The 24,282-nt window shown below is 30.4% G+C and overlaps 4 protein-coding genes across 6 annotated transcripts; 1 reads left to right on the plus strand and 3 right to left on the minus strand.

Annotated features, from left to right (window-relative positions):
• Nucleotides 1-235: 235 nt before the first annotated feature.
• Nucleotides 236-1,988, minus strand: LOC120113431. Of its 2 annotated transcripts, XR_005515301.1 has the most exons (4): nucleotides 1,801-1,988; nucleotides 1,541-1,688; nucleotides 1,265-1,334; nucleotides 236-395 (listed from the first exon to the last, which is right to left on the minus strand). XR_005515301.1 is itself a non-coding variant. In XM_039134608.1 (3 exons), exons 1-3 carry the CDS (start codon nucleotides 1,950-1,952, stop codon nucleotides 1,321-1,323), a joined length of 309 nt encoding a protein of 102 aa, XP_038990539.1. In that variant the 5' UTR covers nucleotides 1,953-1,988; the 3' UTR covers nucleotides 1,093-1,320. The 2 variants fall into 2 exon arrangements, 1 of the variants encoding a protein (XP_038990539.1); XM_039134608.1 differs by lacking the exon at nucleotides 236-395 and having other exon boundaries at nucleotides 1,093-1,334; nucleotides 1,541-1,683.
• An 838-nt stretch (nucleotides 1,989-2,826) lies between these two features.
• LOC120113419 (formyltetrahydrofolate deformylase 2, mitochondrial-like) lies at nucleotides 2,827-5,873 on the plus strand. The gene is made up of 8 exons (XM_039134597.1): nucleotides 2,827-3,015; nucleotides 3,096-3,208; nucleotides 3,878-4,028; nucleotides 4,101-4,174; nucleotides 4,259-4,418; nucleotides 4,569-4,667; nucleotides 4,779-4,865; nucleotides 5,725-5,873. The coding sequence occupies exons 1-8, from the start codon at nucleotides 2,875-2,877 to the stop codon at nucleotides 5,869-5,871; spliced, it is 972 nt and encodes a 323-aa protein (XP_038990528.1). The 5' UTR covers nucleotides 2,827-2,874; the 3' UTR covers nucleotides 5,872-5,873.
• Nucleotides 5,874-7,470: 1,597 nt separating this feature from the next.
• LOC120113418 (VAN3-binding protein-like) lies at nucleotides 7,471-11,442 on the minus strand. Of its 2 annotated transcripts, none has more exons than XM_039134595.1 (7): nucleotides 11,271-11,439; nucleotides 10,883-11,165; nucleotides 9,761-10,157; nucleotides 8,886-9,068; nucleotides 8,745-8,794; nucleotides 8,611-8,668; nucleotides 7,471-7,875 (listed from the first exon to the last, which is right to left on the minus strand). In XM_039134595.1, exons 2-7 carry the CDS (start codon nucleotides 11,141-11,143, stop codon nucleotides 7,631-7,633), a joined length of 1,194 nt encoding a protein of 397 aa, XP_038990526.1. In that variant the 5' UTR covers nucleotides 11,144-11,165; nucleotides 11,271-11,439; the 3' UTR covers nucleotides 7,471-7,630. The 2 variants fall into 2 exon arrangements, with proteins under 2 accessions (XP_038990526.1, XP_038990527.1); XM_039134596.1 differs by having other exon boundaries at nucleotides 7,789-7,878; nucleotides 11,271-11,442.
• A 7,023-nt stretch (nucleotides 11,443-18,465) lies between these two features.
• Nucleotides 18,466-20,596, minus strand: LOC120113420 (probable aquaporin TIP-type). The gene is made up of 3 exons (XM_039134598.1): nucleotides 20,412-20,596; nucleotides 19,328-19,578; nucleotides 18,466-18,898 (listed from the first exon to the last, which is right to left on the minus strand). The coding sequence occupies exons 1-3, from the start codon at nucleotides 20,536-20,538 to the stop codon at nucleotides 18,524-18,526; spliced, it is 753 nt and encodes a 250-aa protein (XP_038990529.1). The 5' UTR covers nucleotides 20,539-20,596; the 3' UTR covers nucleotides 18,466-18,523.
• Nucleotides 20,597-24,282: the final 3,686 nt, after the last annotated feature.

The following is a 24,282-nucleotide window of genomic DNA, read 5'->3' on the forward strand; positions in this document are numbered from 1 at the left end:
TATAAACGAGTCGATAAACAATTATAAATGAGTCAATAATGAGATTATTTGTGAATATAAATGAATTGAGCACAATATTATTTGTAGTCTTTCGTTTATTAAATGAGCATAAAATTTTATTCATACTTATTTATTTAACTTAATAAACAAACACAAAAAAATATTATATAAATGGTTCATGAACGATTCATTAAACGCTTTGTTCATTTATACACTTACACAGGTAGTTCGAGGAATAATGAGCTGAGCTCACAAATTGAAACAGTGGGAATTTTACAGAGTATGACGGATACTATGTTTTTGCGTGTTATATATGCTGATTATAAATGCTCAAGTAAGCAATGTGTTGCCAACCATCCCGTGATATTTGTATGCTACAATCTACCGCTACGAATCTACAAAATCAATTCAAAAGTCAAAACAAAGCAGGGGACCTATAAATATTATAATATTATTTAATTTCAATTTAAATGGTTTTATATATGATTATATATATTCATCTTCATATCTTTTTATACATGATATATGTATAACTCGAACTTGAAAATCAATCCACTAATTATTAAAAAAATTGAGTTATTCAAGTTGTAATTTATAACTCGACTTGAACTTGAAATTTTTTCGAGTCGAGTTTATGAAATTACAACCTGAAATCAATTTGAATCGAGTAAAAATGTTGATTTTTAAAGCCGAATCGAATTTTACTTAGCCATGTAAAACACGTTTTCACATAAGTTGCCAAAACCAACAATGTTTTATCAATGCATGTTATGAGAACCGAGTTCCACATCAAGACATATGTTATGGTTTGGTTGATCAACTAAGCAGTAAAATCCAACCCTAGTCATACAAGAGCCTAACAATATCCAACCACCATTTCAACCAAAGCACATGTATATGAACCAAAGTGGAGCCATTTCCATCATGAAACGAACAAAATCATGATGCCATTATCTTCATAACATCACAAAAAGATCGATGTTCTTAGGGGCACATGGAAGAATGTAAACATGGAGAGTATAAAATACAACTTGATAAAGTAAGATTAAAAAACAACAGAAATCGGTTTACAATCGAAGATGTTATCAAGAGCATAGCTTTTTAAGTTGTACAGTATAACATTTTCGATTCAACCTAAAATTGAAAACCTAATCAAAGCTCATGAATATCTAAATAAACCAACACATATCTTCATCAACTTGAAGGATTAACATCTAAACAACTAACATAATAAAAAAGAAGTGAGGTTTATTAATCCATTTACAGTTTTGTGTCTGCGGGGCCTTCCAATGTTCCTCGTATTCTACCTTAATCTCTATATCAAAACTTTGTTCCTGAAATGCCCAAACACAAGTATATCGATAAAATGTTCATGAATTGAAAATATGTATAAATTCCATTTAAATCAAGTTGCTTAATCTTTTAAACTGCCTTCAAGATCCGAATAAATGTATATCTAATTTGCAACATGCTATTGTAAATTGAAAAGAAGAAACTATTTATCTTCGAATGAAATGGAAATTGAGCAGTAAAGGCTCACCTTTGGAGTACGAGGAAGAGGAAGGGTCGCGTTTGTTACGGAGCATCGTGTATCCGACGGGCAATACGACTCCGATCATTATGATCACTGCTCCGAGCATATATCTTAACGGGCTCGGTGGTTCCACCTCTATCATTCTTTTTCTGTACTATACCACACACAATCATAACCCAATATTAGCCATATCAATACAAATTTACAACTCGAAACAACAAAGAAAGATCTTAGCTGTGGAAATTTGAGATCTGGAAAGCACTTACAAATACAAACAGAGATTCCGAGCTATGTGATTTCCGGTTTCGTCTAGAAAAACTGGATCCTCAGTTGTGTGATTGGATTGGTCAGGTCCGCTCCGATCCGCTTTTGATGATGAGCTAAAACTAGGGACCACAAAAGTAAGGGTTGTGGTCATCTGCGATTAATTGCATAGTTTACGAGTCAACTTCTGTACAAGGTCCCTGGGTTATGTGTATTATCAATCGAGATAATGACAATAAACACCCCTAATGGTTGATAATATAGTCACTTTAACCCGATTCAATACCTAATATTTTATTTTGAGACAAAAGTTCTCATCTATAAATGAAAATTGTTAATCAATTAATGATCAACACATCTCGACTAAGTAATTCTATGTGGATAAAGATACTGATATGATATATCCACATAAACTAAATTGATGATGTAGCAAGTTCCCATGTCATAAAAAATAGAAAAATAATATTCTATTTTGTTAATTATAATCAATTAAATGATGATATATTTGAACTCAAAACATCAGAATGGGATGAAGACCAGGTCAAGACATCATCTATGTTAAATTTTGAGAAGATATTATATATATATGTATATATTTCGGGTGAGCGGAGGGTAAGGCCAAGTTTTCATTCCCGGACACCAATTGAACTTGAATGGTAAGAAGATGGAGATCATTCCACTTTCCCACGATGAAAAAAAATATATTGTCAAAATTTATTTTTAACTTTTCATCAAATAGATAATGATTCAGTGATACAATTAAAATTAAAATGAAAATTATATATTATAATAAAAAAATTGAAAATTTAATGATATAAATAATACTATGCGATATACAATATAGCGTAATTTTGATTAGAAACATATAGATGACAGGTTGCAATTCTTAATTTAAAATAAAATAGTTATAATAAATTTATAAATTGAGTAAAGTAATTTAAAGCAAAATATAGTAGGTAGAGCCGAGGAGTTGATGATTGTTTAACGGTTAGGATTCATCTGTTGTAGTGCGATGGCGTATCCTTTCCATATGTAGTTTGGTGGTGGGTATGCAGCGTGAAGTGAGATTCTAGGATATGACTTTCCCAAGACGAGTCTCTTCAAGCTTCTCCCATTTTCTTGGATTTGCAAAGAGGTCCTTCAATTCTTATAAATTACCCGGAGATCCCTCTTCTTCTCCTTCTCTTGGCTATGGCATCCACGTCTTCCACTGCCCTGTATGCTTCCCCTCTCTCACATTCCAAGTTTTCCTTTGTTGACTTATTTGTAATTGAATTTTGCTTTTGGTGGGTCATAGGATGCAGTTGGGATAGTTGCAAAGCTATCTGAATGTATTGCTTCAAGAGGGGGAAACATACTTGGGGCTGATGTGTTCGTCCCTCCCAAAAAGAATGTTTTCTATTCCAGAAGGTAAGGTTATTTCAAAGTTCGATGGTCTAACTTTTTCTAATTTAATCAGGGATTTCAATTGCGGTTACAGTCATATTTTTGGTTGTATTGTGTTTATCGTGATTGCAACATGACGGGTGTTATTTGTAGTCATTGCATGACGGCCGCTATTCCAGTAACGAAATGATATTCAAATCCTTGAATTTAATGCTACTTGTCTTTCATTGATGAATGCAAGAGACGGCCTGAGTCTGGGTGGCCATCAATTCATGCCCAACTCATCTAGCTTAGTTTATCATTATGAAACATGCTCTGAAAGAATCAAATATCGGATCATTGGAGCATTTGAATGTTGAATAGTTACTGGAAAATCTGTTCTGTTGACGTTGAATAAGGGATCGAACTTTTTGAACCGTTCATCTTCTTCATTATACTTTTTCTCGGCCGATCCTCTTACACTGGCTGCAACTTTCAGTCCAAACCAGAAGGAATGAACTGCCTATAACCGACGTATAACACATTGTTATCATCAACAATATCTAAATTGTTTTCTAAATCACACCTTGCCTGTTTGGGAATGTCCAAGAACGGTGTTGTATGTTCAATAGTGTTGGTAACTGTACTTTGTGGCAGAAGGGTTTTTGAGTCAACCATAACTAGACCTGGGTCTTCTTGTGTGCAAAATTGCAGTGAGTTCGTTTTCGACCCTGTCAAATGGCCTCGAAACCAAATGGATGAAGATTTCCTCAAGCTTTCAAAGATGTTCAGTGCTATAAAATCTGTTTTCAAGGTCCCTGCTCTAGACCCTAAGTTAAAAATCGCCATTCTTGCTTCGAAGCAGGTATACTTGTTTTCTTTTCTCCTAATTTTGTTTGATGCCATGCATGATTGAACCATATTTATCTTGCTCTAGGACCATTGCCTGGTAGATTTGCTCTATGGTTGGCAAGAAGGAAGACTACCGGTCGATATTACTTGCGTGATAAGGTAATAGATAAACCATCGTTTCTTTTCACACAAGTAATCCTTATTCTAAATACAGATTCTGGTGTTCATCAATTGTATTGGCAGTAATCATCATAGGGGTCCAAACACTCATGTGATGCGGTTTCTTGAAAGGGATAATATTCCATATCATTATTTGCAAACAACTGAGGAGAATAAAAGAGAAAGGGAAATCTTGGAGTTGGTTCTAAATACCGATTTGCTGGTACTTGCCAGGTACATGCAGGTAAATGAGGTTACTAGAATTAAACTTTTTGCTGAATCTTGCAGTGTCTATACTAAACAATTATGTAACGTACACAGATTTCAGGTGTATTCGAATGAATCAACTAGTTCTATATGTTTAGAAGCTGGAAAATAACTGTATATTTTGCAGGTTTTATCTGGTCAATTTTTGAGGACATATGGGAAGGACGTAATTAACATTCACCATGGCCTTTTACCATCATTTAAAGGTTGGAATCCTTCGAAACAGGTGAGTTTTTTTTTTTTTTTGCTTATCCATCAGTAATTGAAGATTATTGACCACATTATGCTTCTTTCCTAACTCTAGATGCATGTTAATTTTTTTAGACTGTGTTGGCAGGCATTTGATGCTGGTGTGAAGTTAATTGGTGCAACGAGCCACTTCGTAACCGAAGAACTCGATTCGGGGCCTATTATCGAACAAATGGTATTATTCGATTCATTTACCGCGGCACTAAACGTTGTTTCTTGAACATCAAGTAATAGCTGAAAGTGCAATTTCCAGTGGTCTGAACATGCTTTGGCTTGTGAAGTTAACTTGTCTCGACTTAGATGAAGGGTTTTTTTAGGTTAAATTAAACTATACCTATGATCACTAAACTATTGCTCATCTCCATTTTGACCACTGATCTTTCAATTTTGTTAATCATATCACTTAACTATTTAAGTTTTTCAATCAAATCACTAGCCGTTAAAATTTAACGGAACAATTGATATGGCACTTAAAATATCTGGTATAATTACATATTTGGTCCATAATATTTACACATTCTATCAATTTATTTGGTATAATTACATATTTGGTCTATAATATTTACACATTCTATCAATTCAATCATAATATTTGGTACATTTAATTGGAGATTAAATTTATTAAATTGAAATTATGATAAAATTGATAGAATGTGTAAATACTGTAGATCAATTGTGTAATTATACCAGATATTTTAACCTCCACTTAAGTTGTTCCGTTAAAAGTTAACAGTTGGTGGTTTGATTGGCAAACTTAAATAGTTAAGTGGATTGATTGATAAAATTAAAAAAAAAATCAGTTATCAAAATGAAAAGAGGCAATAGTTCAGTGGTCATATGTACAATTTACCCTTTTTTTATTAATCCATAATATTCTGCAAATTATTTGGCTAATGACATCTTGACCATGCCAACATATTAAACACCCTTAAATGATAGAACATAGTGAATACAGAGCATCTAAAATCTTAAAGTGGGAATTCTTTAGGGCAATTCAATGTCGGTAATGATGTTAATGTATCATTTTATGACAGGTTGAAAGAGTTACTCATAGAGACAATTTGCAGAGTTTTGTGCAAAAATCAGAGAACCTTGAGAAGCAATGTCTTGCAAAGGCTTTGAGATGGTACTGTGATCTGCGAGTGTTACCATTCGAGGACAACAGGACCGTTGTATTCTAAGACACAAGATGGACAAAATCTCTAATGCCAGCTTTCGAAAATCTTGCATTTTTTGTGGTTCAAAATGCATTGCACCCTCTCCTTTCCTTATCTTGTTTCTTCCCCTTTTTGTCCTTTTCTATGTCCAACATCAAAAACTAAGTAGCTGTAGCTAACCAACTGGTTGGTGGGCGACAAACCACGTTTCTTTAATCCCAGATTTTTTTCATTGCCAGTTTCTTGGGATAAGAAAATGAAAACTAGAGTAAACTACGTATTTAGTCACTCATATATTCTTATGATTTCGTTTTGGTCATACAATTATTTTTTGAAAATTATATCTACGTTACATTTTAGTTCCGTTTTGATCACTTGTTTTTAAAAATTAATAGTGATGCTGACGTGTCACCATAAGAGAATATCATATCATAATTGAAAAAGTAAAAAGATTATCACATTAGCAGTTCTATTTATTTTTTAACGACAAGTGAATAAAAGGGAATCAAAATGTAACGTTTAAGTATGATTTTAAAGAAAAAATTGTTTTATGACCAAAACAAAATTGTATGAATAGGTGGAAGACTGAATATGTAGTTTACTCTAAAAACTAAAAAGGTACGTTATTACTTAATGTCGTTTTTTATTATTTTTCAAAAATGTTTTTGAGGCTAAAAGCATTTTTAGAGTTACAAGTAATATTAAATAGATAATTTGTGGAGGAAAAAAATGTATTTGAAAATTGTTTTCAAGCTAAACGTAGAAGATGAAATTTCTAACTATTACGTTTGGAATGGTATATTTGGAGCCAAATATACTGTTAACTTTCCTTTGTTATTTTATTGTGTGTTTATTTTATAATTTATAAATTTATATTTTTTTATTAAGATATAATTATATTGGTTAATAAATTATTTATGAGTTTAAAAAATTTATATATTTTCACGTCAAAATTTTTACATAAAAATATTTATAATTTCTTATATTTTCGTAAAACATGTACAATTATTAAAATATATTTATTTTTTAATAAAATTATTTTTATATATTTTTATTATAATTTAAATTGACATTTTTTTAATAGGAATAAGAACAAATTCTACAATGCAAAACTTTTTAGTTCTATAAAGATTTAGAACCATTAGATGGGAGGAAGTTGACGTTTGAGATTAACAATAAGAAATAAGAAGATATACATATGAAAATGAACAAGAAGTTTTTCACAACATTTTATTTTTAGTCATCCAACGATCCTAAATGTATGTATATTTATAATATTAAAGAATTTAAAAATATTTTTAAAATATATATATATATATTTAACTTCCAACATCACGTCTATAATTATTATTTATCTTTTTTAAAGTATTCTTTGTAAATATTATTAAATAATTCAAAAGTAGTTTTCTATAACACTTGTAGAAAAATAATGTTAACAAACTTAACTTTAGATGCAATGATTGAGACCCTGGCTGGATTAATCCGAATCATGAATGGCTAAATCATGATTTTCATTCTTGTACTATACTCCACTGAATGAATTGATTATTTTACTTTAATTAGATCATATTACTATGATCAATTTGACATAAAATTCATTTATTCTTTCTCGCAAAAGGGACCTCTTCCCGTGCAACCCTCAAGCACTTGTTTCATTGCTCACACATTGAAAGTTCCTTTTTTCCTCGTTTTCCGTATAAAATCCATAATTTAAACAAACCAAATTTCGTTGTGTATACACGAACTATATACTATGAAAATATTATTAATATTATTATTACGATTATACAGTGTCTTTAATAGTCAAAGACTCCATAGAAAGCTCAGCTGCTTCAGCACAGCAGACCTGTCGCAGCAGATATTGAATGCCATCGACCCATTTCTGCTTATGAATCTTGCTTTTACACTTGAACTCTAAAAGACCTTGCCCTGTCTTCACCCCAAAATACAGCTCCACTGACTCTGAACTTTCCCTTTCTTTTCGATATGGCCATGCACAAGTTTCATCACACACTCCATAAACAATACCTTCTAGTACATAAGTAAATTAGTAACATGATATTTAAATATTTCATAAAATAAAAAACCTTTCAAGTATATATGTTTAGGGTAATGTACATAAATGGTCCCCGATTGTAGAGTGATGCTTTGTTGAGCCCCCCGACTATTGAAAGTTACAAAATGATCCTTCGACTATAGGGCATTCTTATTGAATCCTTAGACTATTAAGAGTTACAAAATAGTCACCCGACTATTCATATATTCCAAACTCATCATTTTCCGTTAAAAAATTGATAGTCGTTTGAGCTAGACGATAACTTGTTGATCAGGATATGATAAAATCATATTTTAATGATGTCTATTGTCAATGTTGTTGCTTTCAAGAACTAACTCGGCAACATAATATAAATGTGATTCAATCTACAAAATAAAGCTCAAAAGATTATGGGATAAGATTTTATCATATCATAGTCAGCATGTTAATGTCTAGCTCAGATGACCACTAATTTTCTAACGAAAAAGGATGAATTTGGAACATATGAATAGTCGAGTGACCATTGTATAACTTTTAATTGTCGAGGGACTCAACAAAGCAACACCCTATAATTAAGTGATCTTTTTATAATTTTTTAATAATCAGAGAGTCAAAAAAGCAACATCCTATAGTCGGGGACTATTTGTGTATTTTATCCATATATTTATGTACACGATGCCTGTGCAAAAAAAATTGCTTTTTGTAAAGCTGTACTCAAAAGTGCTTACATTTGTTGTTCTTGGCGAATGCTCCCCCAACGTGTTTGCTTTTGAGCTTAATCATGACCTGACAATGGTATAGCTTTTGTGAGAGCTTGCAACATGCAATATGCAAACGTCAAATTAGTTTTTCTTTTTGGTACCTGAGATTTCTTGTTGATGTAGACATTCACCCGTTTCCCTCTCAAGACACCTGAAAATAGCAGTAACTAGTGATTCGGATGTATAATTCGAACCTAAAATGATTTAAATCTGAAATTATATGAATGGATTTCATGAACCACCTTTTCGTGTGTGTTGCAATAGTTCACCCTGGCATGGAGGATTCTGGTCCATTTGAGCATGAAAACCAGCAGCAGCAGCAGCCCAATGAGTTTCTATCAAACTCCTCTCATATGGACTTATAGCTGCATTTTTCTTTGCTTCTTTGGGTAATCTTGCTTTCAAAGCTGCTTCACCTCTCAAGGCTAAATTATGATTCACAACCCATCGCATTAAATTACAAAATCAACAACTTGGGACAAAAAAAGAAAGAAAGGGTAGAGTATACTAACTTTTAAAAGTTACAAAATGATCCCTTAATTATAGGATATTGTTTTGTTGAGTCTTTTGACTATTAATAGTTATAAAACGATCCCCATATTATTTATGTGCTCTAAACTAGTCATATTTTGTTAAAAAGTTGACGACTGTTTGAGTTTGACGTTAATCTGCTGACTCAAATATAATAAAATCATATTTTATTGATGTCTATTGGCACCGTCTTTGTATTCAAACACTGGCTCAACAACATAATGTTTCAAGCACTGGCTCGACAGCACAATATAAACATAGAGTCGATCCACAAAATAAAGCTCAAATGGTTCAAATATAAAATTTTATCATATATCAATCAACAACTTAATATACAACTCAGACGGTTATCTGATTTTTAACAGAAAATGTTGAGTTTGGAAGTTATAAATAATTGAGGCACCATTTTATAAAATTTAATAATAAGAAGACTCAACAAAATAATACCCTATAATCAAGGGATATTTGATAACTTTTAATAGTTGAGAATTAAAAAAAATATCCCCATAAGACACCATTTATGTACTTTACCCAAAAAGAAACAGTGTGGAAATTCATATGGAGTTGGTTTTGAATTTGTTCTTACCTGTTGCAGCTGCTGCAGTGAGAGTCATCAAATCACCTGCACTTTGAATATCCACTGCTGATTTAACAACTGAAGCAACTCGGTCATGGTCAGCCCCGGCTAGCTCGGCTAATTCGATACAATGGGATGCTAGAAGTTCCGTGGCGGATGCCAATGCCATGCTCATTTTTGAGCCCGTGGAGGCTCCGCCGCCGCCATTGGAGTATCCGGCGGCGGCTACTGCGGCCAAGCCTGCGGCTAGTCCTGCAATGGAAACAGCCGAGTGCAGCCGAGCATTTTCTGCACGCATTTTATCTTTCTTCTTCACCGTGCTGGTTCCTAATTCCTTGTGGTGATGAAACCATTTCCCAATTGTTCCTGTTCTTCGAGCGTTAATTGAGTTCATCACTTTCCCTGCCTACAGAAACGGAAATAAAAAAACAAACAATGGGATTTTCCAGGCAGTAAAGTTCAAAAATGAAACTTTATGGCTGAGAAATTTGAAATCTGTTATCCAACCATATTCAAAGAAATTAGCAGTCTTTACAGGGAAGAAAGCGGGTTTAATTATTGTTTTAGTCCCTTTATCATGATAGATTTTGAAATTAAATTCCTCTATTTTAATTTAGCATAGTTCCACCTCTCTGATTTTATAATATTATTAGATGATTTAAATTGATGCAGCCGTTCAAATGATATGTACATTTTTATATTATTACTCAGTTATACATATGAATAATATTATAAAATAGAATGGCTAAATTATGACATGACATAATTTAAATATTCAATTTTAACATAGTAGAGGATCTAAAACTGTGATCAGAAAAAAGTAGAAACAGAAGCTAAAATATGCAAAGAAATCTATGAAGAAAGGATAATATTTTCGGTTTTTAATCCACGGAAAGCCAAGGACTCTGAGGATTCGAGGTTGAAGAAGAAGAAGAAAAAGGGCATACCTATGAAGCTAAGTTGAGATTTAAATAGCGTCCACTATCAGAATAGCAGATGTTATAAGTATAATTTGAATCCATTATTGCATAATGGTAATATTCATAATGACTGCAATAATTCATACTTTTGTAATCGCGATAGTTACAACGCAATTTAATTCTCTGGTGCTAAGAACAAGATATCACTTACAATTTGTGGTGCAACAAAGGAATCAGGAGATGAAGTTTGATTAACATTATCGAAATCGAATTGTTTGTGTTTCTGGGCAAGAGCCTTGGAGATTTTCGGCGCGGATAAACTCCAGGATCTGGACAAAAACTCCATGGGCTCCTTGGGTGTTTGTGGCTGAGGGATTAATGGCAGTGATGCCGCTGCTTTCAGTTGACCATCGCCATCTTCCGACAAAAATCCACTCTCCCAAGCCGAGAAAACCCCACTCTCCATCTCCATGAACTTTTGGCGTTGAATTGAACTGTAAATGAAAAAAGTTATTGGCTTTTGAAACCAGAAAAAGTGTAGTATTTGTATACAAAGAAGAACAGTATTAAAGAAAACACAACATGGAACAGTGACTGACAAAATAATTAAACTGCGACAGATATCGACGTCTAGTGCTTTGAACCGCCCATGAATTCAGGTATGGTTCGTAGTCAAAACAGAATTCACGAGACCCAAAGTATAGGCATTCAAATTAATATTTGAGAATAACAAAAGGACCAGAAATAATGATTCGACCATCTATCAAAGATTAGCTTAAGGGACATGTGCCCGGGATAAAGGGGTGATTGTTTCTTAATATTTCATGAAATTAAGGTCTAATTCGTATTTTAATAATACTAATAAGAAAAGAATAAAGATCGTCTCTTCTTTCATTGTGGCCATGTCGCTATCGGTTTGTTAATGTTTTGAAAGAAAAAGACTGTGCTAACCAATGCCCTATTTCACTGGTCAGTGGGTTTTGATGCTTCCAATGGATGTTTGCCGCAAATTATCTATTTTGTATATCTACGACTCCACTGTCTGTTACTGTTAGCTATCCTATCCATCTGATTAACATTTAGGTGATATTAAATACGCCTTTAAACATTGTCACTTTATTTGGGTGGTTAAATATTATTATTTTTATTTAATGTATAATAAAAATTTTAACTTTTTCTTTGGGTTTTTACTTCAGTCCCCGTTTGTCCATTTTTCTGTAATTTTATTGTAAGGAAGCTATATCAATTTTAGTGTTAGTTATCAATCATCAATATTTTTTATTTTATTTTTATCTATTTTCGTATATTATATCTTTATTTTTCTTTAATTTTTTACTTTTTAATAATTCTACTTTCATGATATGTTTTTCTATACCTTTATGATAAGCTTTTCTCTGTCTTTTGACACGTTTTATATCTTATTTATCGATCGTTTGACATTTCTTTTTTATTAATTTTCTCAGGGTTAGATTTGACGTCACATTGATTAATCAAGTTAATACTTATTTGTTATCATATTGATTTTTCTTGTTTTGGATTCTCTTATTGAATTTGGGTACAAGGTTTGCGTCCGAATATAGTTTTCTCACAACATTCGACTATGATTTACAATTGTTTGTGGTTTTTCAATAGTTTGACCCTCTTTTACGATTCTTTTGATGATGTAGTCATATCCATTTGTATCTATAATTTATTCGAGTTTTTTTTTGGATGAGCTTTTAATCTTTTCCTTATAGTTGTATGGTCTGTATGATATCAAGTGGTTAATTTATTGTGTCTATGGTTATAAGAAATATCATAATTATATGTTTAGTTTACGCTTATAGTTGTAAACCTTAATTATAATTTTGAATTTTTCCTTTTTTAATAAAATTAATTGTTTTTATTTGGATCAAGAAAAATAAAAAATTTAACTTTAGTAGTTATTTATTATAAAATTTTGATGTGGTATTTAATTATATATATGAAATTTTAATTTTAGTTATATATAGATTAAATTTGATTTTAATTTGATTATATAGTGTATAAGTTTATTATGGGAATGATATAATTCTCTCGACTCGAATGACTTTATTTATAGTATTATGACTTAAATCTCGGATCTTATTTAAAAAACTTAACCTTAAGCTTTAGCTTGAGGAAATTAAAGGAAAATCAAAATTTATATATCATATAATATATTCAGTCAAAATCCATATATTATTATGATCTTTTCGCCTATTAAAACAAACTCTTAAACTTTTATTACATTCGAATAAACTCTAAAACTTTAAGTGACAATCACTTAATCTTTAACTCGTATCCAAATAAGTCTATGGTTTCATTTGAAATAAGATTAATACAAATGAACCAAAGTATAGGGACTTATTTAGGTAAAAGCTGATTTGATAAAAGTAAATTAGTTTAAGGGTTCTTTTAGTAGTTTAGCCATTAATAAATATTACGTGTACGTAAATCAAACAAAATTTAAATATCTAATATTTTAGAGATTACTCACATATTTCTAACCTTTGAAAATGATCAAATAATAACCTAACTTTTTTTGAATCTCCTCAAATAAGATTTCAACCTTTCAAAATGTTGAATAAAGGTATAACCAAGGACAAAACTACCATGCAAATGGGAGCCCATCTCTCCCCTTCCTCAATTATTTTGGTGAAATTACCTTTTAAGGCCTTAACAGTTTTGAAGTTACTTTAACTCAAGCCATGCCCCCTATTTTCATTTAATCACTTTTTAAATCCTATCAATTTTGAAAATACTCAAGTTAAGCCCCAACTCCTATTTTTGTTTAAATACTTATTAGGTTCCTCTAAAATTTGAAATTAAACAAATCAAGCTTGTCTGTTATTTGGTTAAAATACTTCTTAATTAGGTCCCTGTCAAGTTTGAAGTTCGACAATTTGCCCCTGGATGTTCTATCCTCTTTTCATCCTTAGGTCTAACGTTTTCGAATGTTCTCAAATAAGACATTTTTTGTAGCTACTCAAATAATAAAGGAAAAATAAATTATTTCTGGAAATGTTAGGACTTTATTTGAACATATTTGGAAACGTTAGGCCCTTATTTGACCATTTTGAAAAAATAGATGCTTATTTATACATATTAAAATTTTATTTAACCGTTTTGAAAGGTTAGATACTTATACAAACAACATCTAGAAAGGTTCGACCTTTATTTGCATATTTAGTCCAAGAAAAGGGCTTATGATTAGATTATTAGCAAATAGTTTTGGCTAGAGTGAACTCAATCAAGTCTGATATTGAGTTATTTTATTAGTATGAGGTGATTATAAGGTAGTATATGTTCTAAATTTTCTTAGCCAATTGATAATGAATATGCACATATCATACAGACGTAATAGCCCGAACCCAAGACTTAAATAAAAACAATACTCTCTTTTACTACTGAAATCGCTTAATGAGTTCAGATCGTATATTATGTTGAATGGGAGGTCTAGGCATAAAATAACACTAAATTTATATATATCTATATCTTGTCATCATTATGAGACTTTAATATATAAGGTAAGCTAATTTGTTATACGTGTGGTTGAAGCCATAACATTAATGTTGATGACAGAAAACTTCAGTTTTCTTCCTTATTATGAATGGTAGCTTTTTCTCAGCTAGCTCAAACCTAACAAATTAACTATTTTAGAGGGAAGATCAATTTTAATTTAATAAAGAAATGCCGTGTGGACTTGATTATTTCTTGTCCCAAAGCTTATCTGGTAGTTCCCAGACAGATAAACGAAGTTCACGTGGATTTTACATGGTAGGTTCACGTCTGTTTTCTCTTACTAAAACCACCTCCAATTATTCAAACCCATAGCTCTCTTCTGCTCTGGTCGGGACCCAAAGCTTTGTCTTTGTGCTTGACTCTTCATTTGTTTGCCTTTTGCTTTCATTTGTGTGTATTGTCCAAATTAACAAACGATCAAAGATTAGATTAGCTTATTCTGGCTTTAAATTTCATTTTCATTTGGTTAACTAGTTGTGATATTCTTTTTTAAATAGTTTGAGTGGTTATAAAATAGTATTTTTTTTTAAAATATTTTTTAATCATGGATATACATCTTACAGATGCAACTAGTCGAATCCAAAACTTCAAACGAAAACAAAATTCATTTTAATTACTGAGACGGTTCAATGAGTTGTGATACTTCAATGCTATGTGATTAAGAGAGTAAATTAACGTGGTCATTTCCAAGTTATTTCTGATGATGACACAGAACATCAATCAACTTCTTAGAGGTACCTAACAAAGAAATAAAGTCAAATTCAGCAACTTTAGATGTTCGATATTAAGTACAGTTATACAGATGCATAGCTGTTCTCGCCTTATCTATTTAAATAATTCTAATACATTAAATTAAATGATCTTATATAATTAAAAAAATTAATATTTATGGCAATAAAAAATAATAATATTTATTTTAACTGTAATATTATAATGAAATTCTCCCTTTTTTCATTTTATTATTTTTCAATCAGTTTAGTCTCTAACTTTCAATTTGTTATAATGTTAACTAATAGATCATTTATATTAAGAAAAGATTCACGTGATCTAAAAATACCTTTTTATGTATAATTAAAAACATTAAAAATTCTAACAAAACGGAAAATTCTAATAAAAATAAAAATAAATAAAAAACTTTTAGAACTCGTTATAAATAAAATATTGAATTCACTAAAAGTAAATCATCCTCGTATATCATATTTTAAAATACTTTATCTCATAATCACTTCTGTTTTCAACAAGAGCTTTAAAATTTTAAAAATACCGAAGACCTTAAATTTATACTTCAAGAAATAAACTCAATTCTTTCTACCATAATCATTAATAAAGAACAAAAAAATGTCTATTTTTACTAATGTAGTCGAAGTGATTGGTTTATATATATATATATATATATATATATATCAATATAAACAAGTTTAATGAGCATGGTTGCTCTTGATGTTATTTCTTTTAAAAAATTCAAATTTACACGTTTTCGTATGAGACATGTCTCATAATTCATATTATTAATGGTTATAATTCTATTAGCCATCTTCTTTTCACCAAGCATCTTAATTATTTCAAAATTAAAAGGACCAAATCTCATATACTAACACCATGCGTCATCTTTCTCGTTGGTCTTCAAGCACTTTGCTTCAATTATCTTGAGAATTAAAGCAAACATTTTGTTTTGAACGCTAATACTTTAACAACCAAATTGACATACTGATCTTTTAATCAAAGACAACAATCCTTCATATGAATCTCATAACCATTCTCAATGAATTGTCTGAAACTCAAAATATTACTCTTTCTTAGCTTTAGCCACAATAAACATCAATAATAATGCTATGATTTTTATCCTTTACAGAAATTAAAATTGTTCATTTTCTTTGAATTTGGACTTTCGAGGAGTCTCCAAATAAAACATTGTCTTTAACTTTCTCATCAAGTTTCACAAAGGCCTCTTTGTCTTCACATGTGTGATTGCTTGCTCCATTGTCAAGATATCATGTGCTTGCATCATTGTTCTCTTCATTCTTGACTGTTATTAGTAAGGTGGGCTCTTCAATATCTTGTTGGTATTCGATGAGATTGATCTTATCTCAATTCCTATATAAAAACTGTAACTTTGATGGATTCAAGGTCAAATTGATATTTTATAGTATTCTATCTAAAATTCAGTGGTTATGTTAAAATTTAATCATTTTTATCAACATATCACGTCAGCAAAATAATAGGAAGTGACCAAAATAAGACGAAATGAAAAAGAGAGAGACTAAAACATTACTTTTTCAAAATTGGTGACCAAAATAAGATAGACCAAAAACAAAAGGGATCACCAATGTAGTTTACCTTTTGTAATTGAAAAGTTTCAAAATACACTAGGTTAAACAAAAGCTTAATAACGGATATTATTAGCTGATTTCCCGTCATTAAAAAGGTTTATCAAACCTTAATATTTAAGTAGATGTACCTCTCAAATAGTAGAGTTTAAATTTATGTTATAATGTAATTAGACAGGATTAAATTTTAGAATAAATATTTAAATCTGTCAAAGAAATTATGCTGAATAAGGAGATTTGATATAATTATAATATTTTTTTATTAATTCGATTACTTAATTAATTTTAAACTGAATTAAGTGAACTTTAAAAAATTGATTCAATATTTAATTCTATGATTAATTCATTAAATTAAATTAAATTTCAATTGAATTGATTAATTCGATTAAAACATGTAAAAGATTGTATCCATACTAAGTACAGCTAGGGGATTGTTTAGGGTGCTTCTGGTAGAGTTGTTAGCTCTATCTCTTGTTGTATATACCCTGATTCTCAATTGAGAATATTACAGATTTTAATCAATAAAAGTTAGAGAGTACTGCCTCTCTTTCCCTACCCTAACAAAACCAAATTTTTCTTAGATGAATGAAATGATAAGGCTTAAAACTGTAGTTGGGTTGCAAAAAAAGTATGTCCACTTGCTTGCCTTTTGAAAAAGGACATCCACTCGCCATAACCCTTTTTCCAAAACTATCTGCCCACACGACAGTGAAAGCAAATCAGCTTTCAGTAAATTATTTATTTCGTTTTAGTCACTAAACTATTATTTTATTTCCAATCATACTTAACGTTACATTTTAGTTTTATTTTAATCACTCATCGTTACAAAAGTAATAGACCTGTTGATGTGATATTTTTTAGAATTTTTCAATGATAACATAACATTATCTTTTGATCACACGTCAATATCACCGTTAATTTTTTTAATGATGGGTGACTAAAACAAAACCAAAATGTAGCGTTAGGTATGATTTTGAAATGAAAAATAGTTGAGTGACCAGAATGAAACATAAGTGGCAATTGAGATACTGAACATGTATTTTACTCTTTTAAAAGTTATCTGCCCACACCCCAATGACAAAAGCCAGCTTTCAGTTCAACTTCAGTCTGAAGCAGATCTAACTCAATCACTTCACACATCATCTAAAGGAATCAATTCCCAGATCATTTGAAATAAAGATGTAATTCTCATTTGCACGCCCATGTGCATGCCTTCAACCGGAGCAAATTTTTTGGGATAATGTTGTGGGGAAATGAATTTTATAACATAGGGGGTTAAGAATTTTTTTTTCTTCCAGATTCCATGAATGTTATAGTTTCAATTAAGTGTCTTTGGAATCATTTGACCTCTTTTGAAAAATGTTCGAAAGATACGTCTTTTCGTATTATGCTTTGTATTGTCTTCCCAAGCTTTATCAATGGCGCCTGCTCCTCCATCATCTTCAATCAGTTCCTCCGTCAGCTCAAGGACACCAACAATCTCAAGCTTCATCAATAAGGTCTGCTATCTCCGACCAACTCCTCCTCTAGTTCAAGGACACCAACAAACGACATCACCATTTACGCACCTAGAGCCATACATTGAGAAGACGTCTATTCTTCCATACGTCTTTATGAAGACGTCGAGTGATCCATGCGTTTTATTCAATCTATCATAGAAAATACCTTAAATGAAAGAATGAACTAGGTGATCTTTATTTGAACAACATTGTTTTCACCTGGGTGATTTTGCCCTTCAACCCGTTTTAGATTATTTGACTTATTATATATCTCTGTTTCATCTAATTTAATTGGATCATAAAAACTAAAATGATTAACCGAAAATTACCTAAACTATACGAAAGAATTCTTAAAAGAATAAATTAGACATGGAGGATTATAAAGGGAGATATCCATAAGCCAACTAGGTTTATTTACATTTCCTTATTAACCATTCATGAAAAACACCCACAACATTAAGAAAAAGAAATCAAAGCATAAACAACAGTTTTCCACATTCAAATTTAAGCATAGTCTTCAGAAGCTGGTGCTGGGGAATATGAACCAATGAAAATATCACCATAAATCAACCCAGCTAATCCTCCACCAATCAATGGACCAACCCAATAGATCCAGTTATCAGCGAAGTTCCCACTGACCACCGCAGGTCCAAAAGAACGGGCTGGGTTCATTGAACCACCGCTAAATGGACCGGCAGCTAAAATGTTGGCACCCACGATGAAGCCGATTGCAATGGGTGCAATAATTCCAAGTGAGCCTTTTTTGGGGTCAGCTGCGGTGGCATAGACGGTGTAGACAAGGGCAAATGTTATCACAATCTCCATTACAACACCTTCCACGGCGTTCATTCCTGCAGCAACGACGTGGGTTGGTACGCTCTGCAATACATTCAATCAATTGAAGATTAATAATAAGATGTAAATAGCACGAACTAAACAAACTTGACGATTAAGAAATTATTGTAATTTATTGAGGTCTCATGTTCAAGCATAACTCTGTAGGGGTGTATCAACATTCAATATCAAATGATAAGAATCTTTCGAAAAAATATTATTTTATATTCATCTCCGACTGTTTTTATTTATTTATTTAAATCATCTTTGTATAGGTTATTTTAAGTTATAATCTTATCGACTATAAATTATTTTGGATGTTAGATCAATTTTAATTTTGATTATATAAATTTCAGTTACATTTTTTTATGACTAAATGAAAGTAAATTATATTTAAATTCAGTTGATCGGATTGAATTTTCGGATTTTAGTAAAAGAGTTGACATGTGTTAAATTGATAAAGTTATCACTTACCAATCCGCTGGTGACAAACTGGAGAAGAAGGCAAGCAACGATGGAGCCAAGGCATTGGGCAATCCAGTAGAAAAGGCCAGTTAAGAGGGTGATGTTTCCACCAACGGCCAACCCAAAGGTGACGGCAGGATTCAAATGGCCACCGGAGATGTTGGCTGCAATGGCTACCCCAACAAAGAGGGCAAATGCATGGGCCACCGCTATAGCCACCAGACCTGGCGGGTCTAGTGCTGTATTAGCCGTCAGCTTCCCTATAAATAAATAAATAAAAGATTAGCATTCACTGTAGTTAATTATGATCATATATAATTCGTATTAGATATTATAAAGGTTTAATATTAAAATGATCCTCCTAATTTATAATGTCAGAATTTAAATTTTTATCCTTGTTTAAAAGATGTATTATCTTATTTCACTAAATCATATAATTTAAGATTTAATTTCATTATTTAAAACAATAAGATTTCACTTTTAATATATTAAGTATGGAGTCCAAGTTTCAGGCTAAACTAAGTTACAAGGATATGCAGAATGTGTTTATACCTTTTAGTTAGGGTTAAGCAACGAAATCGAAAAAATTAAAAAATCAATGAATTGAACTACGTGGTTTAAGTCAATTCGAGTTTTTCATCTTACGATTTAAATTTAATTTTAAAATATAATTTTATAATTCGATTTCAATTTTTCTATATGAAAATCGTTTGTTTGAAATCTAACAGAATTAATTATTTAGAACAAATTCATTTTGAATTTATTATAAGACAAACTTAAATAAATAAAATGTTAAAACTAATAATATTTTGTATGAGTTTAAACTTAAATGTTTGCACTCGGCTCAAGCTTTAAGTTTTTTTTCTTTGGATGTTGAATTTGAAAAAACAATGAACAATAAAAAACCGTCCAACTGAATTGATCGAAATCGAACTGAAGACCTCGATTTTTATGTCATTCGGTTTCAATTTCAGTTTTAATTTTTAAAAAACTACAAAAGATAATTCAATTCATCTTCTATTGAAAAATCGAATCAAGCCGAATACAGCCTTAATTTTAGTTAATTCCAAAGTGGTAGGGAGATGAAAGTTACCATAGGCAATAGCCGATCCAACACCAGCAAAGACAAAAAGCAAAGTGGCAATGAACTCGGCCAAATAAGCCTTGAGAGACCCTGCACTAAAGGAATCACCGATGCTACCGAAAGCTATCTTAACCATTTCGGCTCCTAAAACCAAAGAGAAGATGACTCAACAAACTTGTATTTGTGCTTATCTACACCTTTCTCTGGGAGAGTTTTAATTGTGGAAAGAAGCTATTTATATTAAGCTCAATACGTTGCAGGTTAAGGAAAATGAGCCTTCGCCGGCACCCACTATGGCCCTACACGCCTTAAGTGGCACCCCATCATTGGCAACCGACCAACCGCCTTTTCATAATTTATTTGAATTACCAGCTTAAGACAACTATATTAACTAGTAATTTATGAGCAAATGCACTATGGTTTTTGTTTTAAAAATCTCTCCAGGATAAGTATGTATGTGATGGAATATTAATCTCCCTTGCATTATTGTTGAGCTTTTATGTCATTTTCCTAAAAAAGGTTTTTAAATGAAAATGTCTTTGTTATAACAATAATGCTAATGATCATTATATATATATATATATTAAAGACATGGGTTTGGGATGTGAGGTGGGGTGAGAGGAATTATCGTTTATATATATTAATTTAATCATGTATACAAATATAATTATTTGAACTCAAGACCTAACCATATATTGTTAATAAAAAGAAAAACTCTACTATTAAAAAATTAAAAAAAAGGAGGTCCATTAATTATTATATGATAGCCATAAAGTCTATGAAATTAATTGATGAAATGTTTTTAGTTAACACTGATGATATCACAAGGCGGAATTGTTTAGTTGATTAGTTATGTAGGAATTGATGAAAGAATTAGAAATTAATACAAAGTCGTCAAGCGGTGGATTATTTTATTAGGCTTGCGTTGATGACAATAAAATATATTTCAAAAGCTCTTTGAGATAAATGTTTTTATATTATTATTTTATTTTGGGGTGACTAGTGGAAATGTCTTTATGCCTCTATACATTAAAATTTTGTTTATGGCGAAGTTTTAATATTATTCTACCTGAATTTATCAAGCAATTTTAATAGTAAAAGAAAGTATTATTTCTCTCTTAAGATTTTAGATTAGAATAATTGTGTCTACATGGTGTACGTACGTCGTCAATGAATAAAAATATTTTAAATAGATATTATTCCTATATTATTAAAAAATATTACTTTACCTAACATTAGTTTGCACTTGTGCTTGTTTGACTAATTACTGCTTTAGTAAACAAAGTGTTTCAATTTGATATATGTTATTAGATAAATAAAACTCATCCCAATTCATGTCCAAATTTATAGATGTCAACTAATATGTTATAACAAAACAGCTGGAACTTCTTTATCCCAACTCTGTCATACTAGGCACAGTTTCATATATGTTAAGAAAATATAGCAAAAACATGAAAGTAAAAAATAAATTTATTGTTGATATTTTATACAAGGTTAATAATATGTATTAATCTCACAAATTTAATATTTGTAAATACTAAATTTAAAAAATATATTCAAAATTTTTAAAAATATTAACTAATTTTCTTAAGAAATTTTCAATTCATTGTCAAAAGCATTTTACCCGAATAATTTCGCCCCAATAAAGACTAAAATATTATAAAACATATATGTACTTAACAACTAAATGTATCATACCCTTATTTGTCATTTTACTCATATCAACTATCAACTAAATTTTACCAAACACTTTTATATAAATAGTTAATCAAATCAGTTGGTCAAACCAACTACTAGAATCAGCTACCAGCTACTAGAATCAGCTACCAGCTATAAGTTGTTTGTCAAACCCTCTTTATAATTTCTTTAACATCATTAATAACTTAGTGGGCTAAAGATTAATTAGGATCAAACTTCAAGGATGTGGGTGAAATTTATCCCTACATTCTTCTCTCATTTGGATGGCTAAAACAATACGAGGTGCAAAACAAACAAAAATGATTTACAATTGAATAATTGATTGAAGTATCAAACTTACAAATGAAATACATCTGGTTTGGTTTAAATTACTTTTTAAGATTAACTAATGCAGTAACGGATAAAGTATACAAATGGTTTTCGACTATAGTACGTTATTTTTTTGAGTTCATTGATTATTAAAAGTTATAAAATGATTTCTCGAATATAGAGTGGTGTTTTGTTGAGCCCCAAATCATTAAAAGTTACAAAATAGTCATTCGTCTATTCGTATGTTATAAATTCATTATTTTATATTAAAAATTTGACGCTATTTGAGTTGGACGTTAACATACTAATTGCATTATAATAAAACCATATTTTAATGATGTCTAGTAGAACTGTCAGTACTTTCAGGCACTAGTTCAACAACATATTGTTTCAAGCACTGACTAGACGACATAATGTTAACGGAGACTTAATCCATAAAATACAACTCAAACGATTTTTGGATTGACTTTTATCATATCCCAACAGTAAGCTAACGTCAAACTCAGAAGATCGTCAATTTTTTAACAAAAAAAATGATGAATTTGGAACTTATGAATAGTTGAACTACCATTTTATAATTTTTAATAGTCGAATGACTAAACAAAATAGTATCAAGGGACTCCACAAAATATCGTCCTATAGTTAGAGGACCATTTGAATACTTTACCTTATAATAATTGAGAATATCGTTCATCCTTCTTAATATATTGAATAAAAAGTTGGAGAGAAAAAAGAGAATAAAACTATTGTACCGTTTATTAAATGAAATTTTTATTTTGTTAATGAGCTCTTTTACTATATTATTTTAAGAAAGTTATAATTTAAGATGATGTTCGATAAATTAAAAAATTAAGTGTTAAAAGTTTTAATAAAATATTAGGTGTAAATTATAAATTTGTTTGATATCTTATTTAGAATTAAAATATTAAATATAATTAAATTCATTTTTAAAAGAAATAGAAAATATTAAAAACATTATCCTTTTAAGTAATAAGTAGGTTTCTATTTATTTAATATTTTCACCTTATTCGTTGAAAATATTTGAATGAATAATTTTAATTTTAGATTATAAACATATTAAAAATCGTTTTTTTAACTAAACTAGAGCAATTAATTTTATCAAATAAAAAATAGGAAATACAACAAAATTATAATCACGACAAAAACTAAAGTTGACTAATGCAAACATAAAAACAAACAAACAAATTAACCCTTAAATAATGAAACTAGGATTATCAACAAAAAAAAAAGTAAAAAATCTAATTAAACAATATAAAATACGGAAAACACCACCGTTAACGGTAACAAATAATCACCATCAAAACTGACATAAAAATGAATATAACGATGATAAAACATTGATAAATGGTCTTATCACAACTCAAGCGCGATCTATTAAGGATTATTGTGAACACCAATCAATATGAGATAATTAGTATGGGCGTCCAAATTAGAGATAGATTGACAAAATAATCAAATAAACGCCAACTAACGAAATATCATCAAATCTAACCTTAAAAAATATATTACATAAGCGAGGAAAGCGTGCTACAATAATAGAGAAAACCCATCTTTTTTGTTAGAAAATTATAAAATTTATTAAATCAAAAAAAATAAAAAATTAGAAAGAAAATAATATAAAAGACAAAAAAAACACCAATAGTTATGACAAAATATAGATGATAACCACTTAATCAAAGGTCATCGGTGCTATTCTCCTAAACAATTGAGGAGAAAAAAATATAAAAAGAGAAAAATAGTATCTTAAATTTTTTAAATAATTTAAATAATTAATTATTAATAAATTATTTTTTCGATGATTTATCGAATTTGTCCTAGGGTACCCACACTCTTCAACGAAGACAAAAACAAG

The sequence above is a fragment of the Hibiscus syriacus genome, unplaced genomic scaffold, assembly GCF_006381635.1.
Source record: "Hibiscus syriacus cultivar Baekdansim isolate YM2019G1 unplaced genomic scaffold, ASM638163v2 tig00110206_pilon, whole genome shotgun sequence".
Classification (NCBI taxonomy): domain Eukaryota; kingdom Viridiplantae; phylum Streptophyta; class Magnoliopsida; order Malvales; family Malvaceae; genus Hibiscus; species Hibiscus syriacus.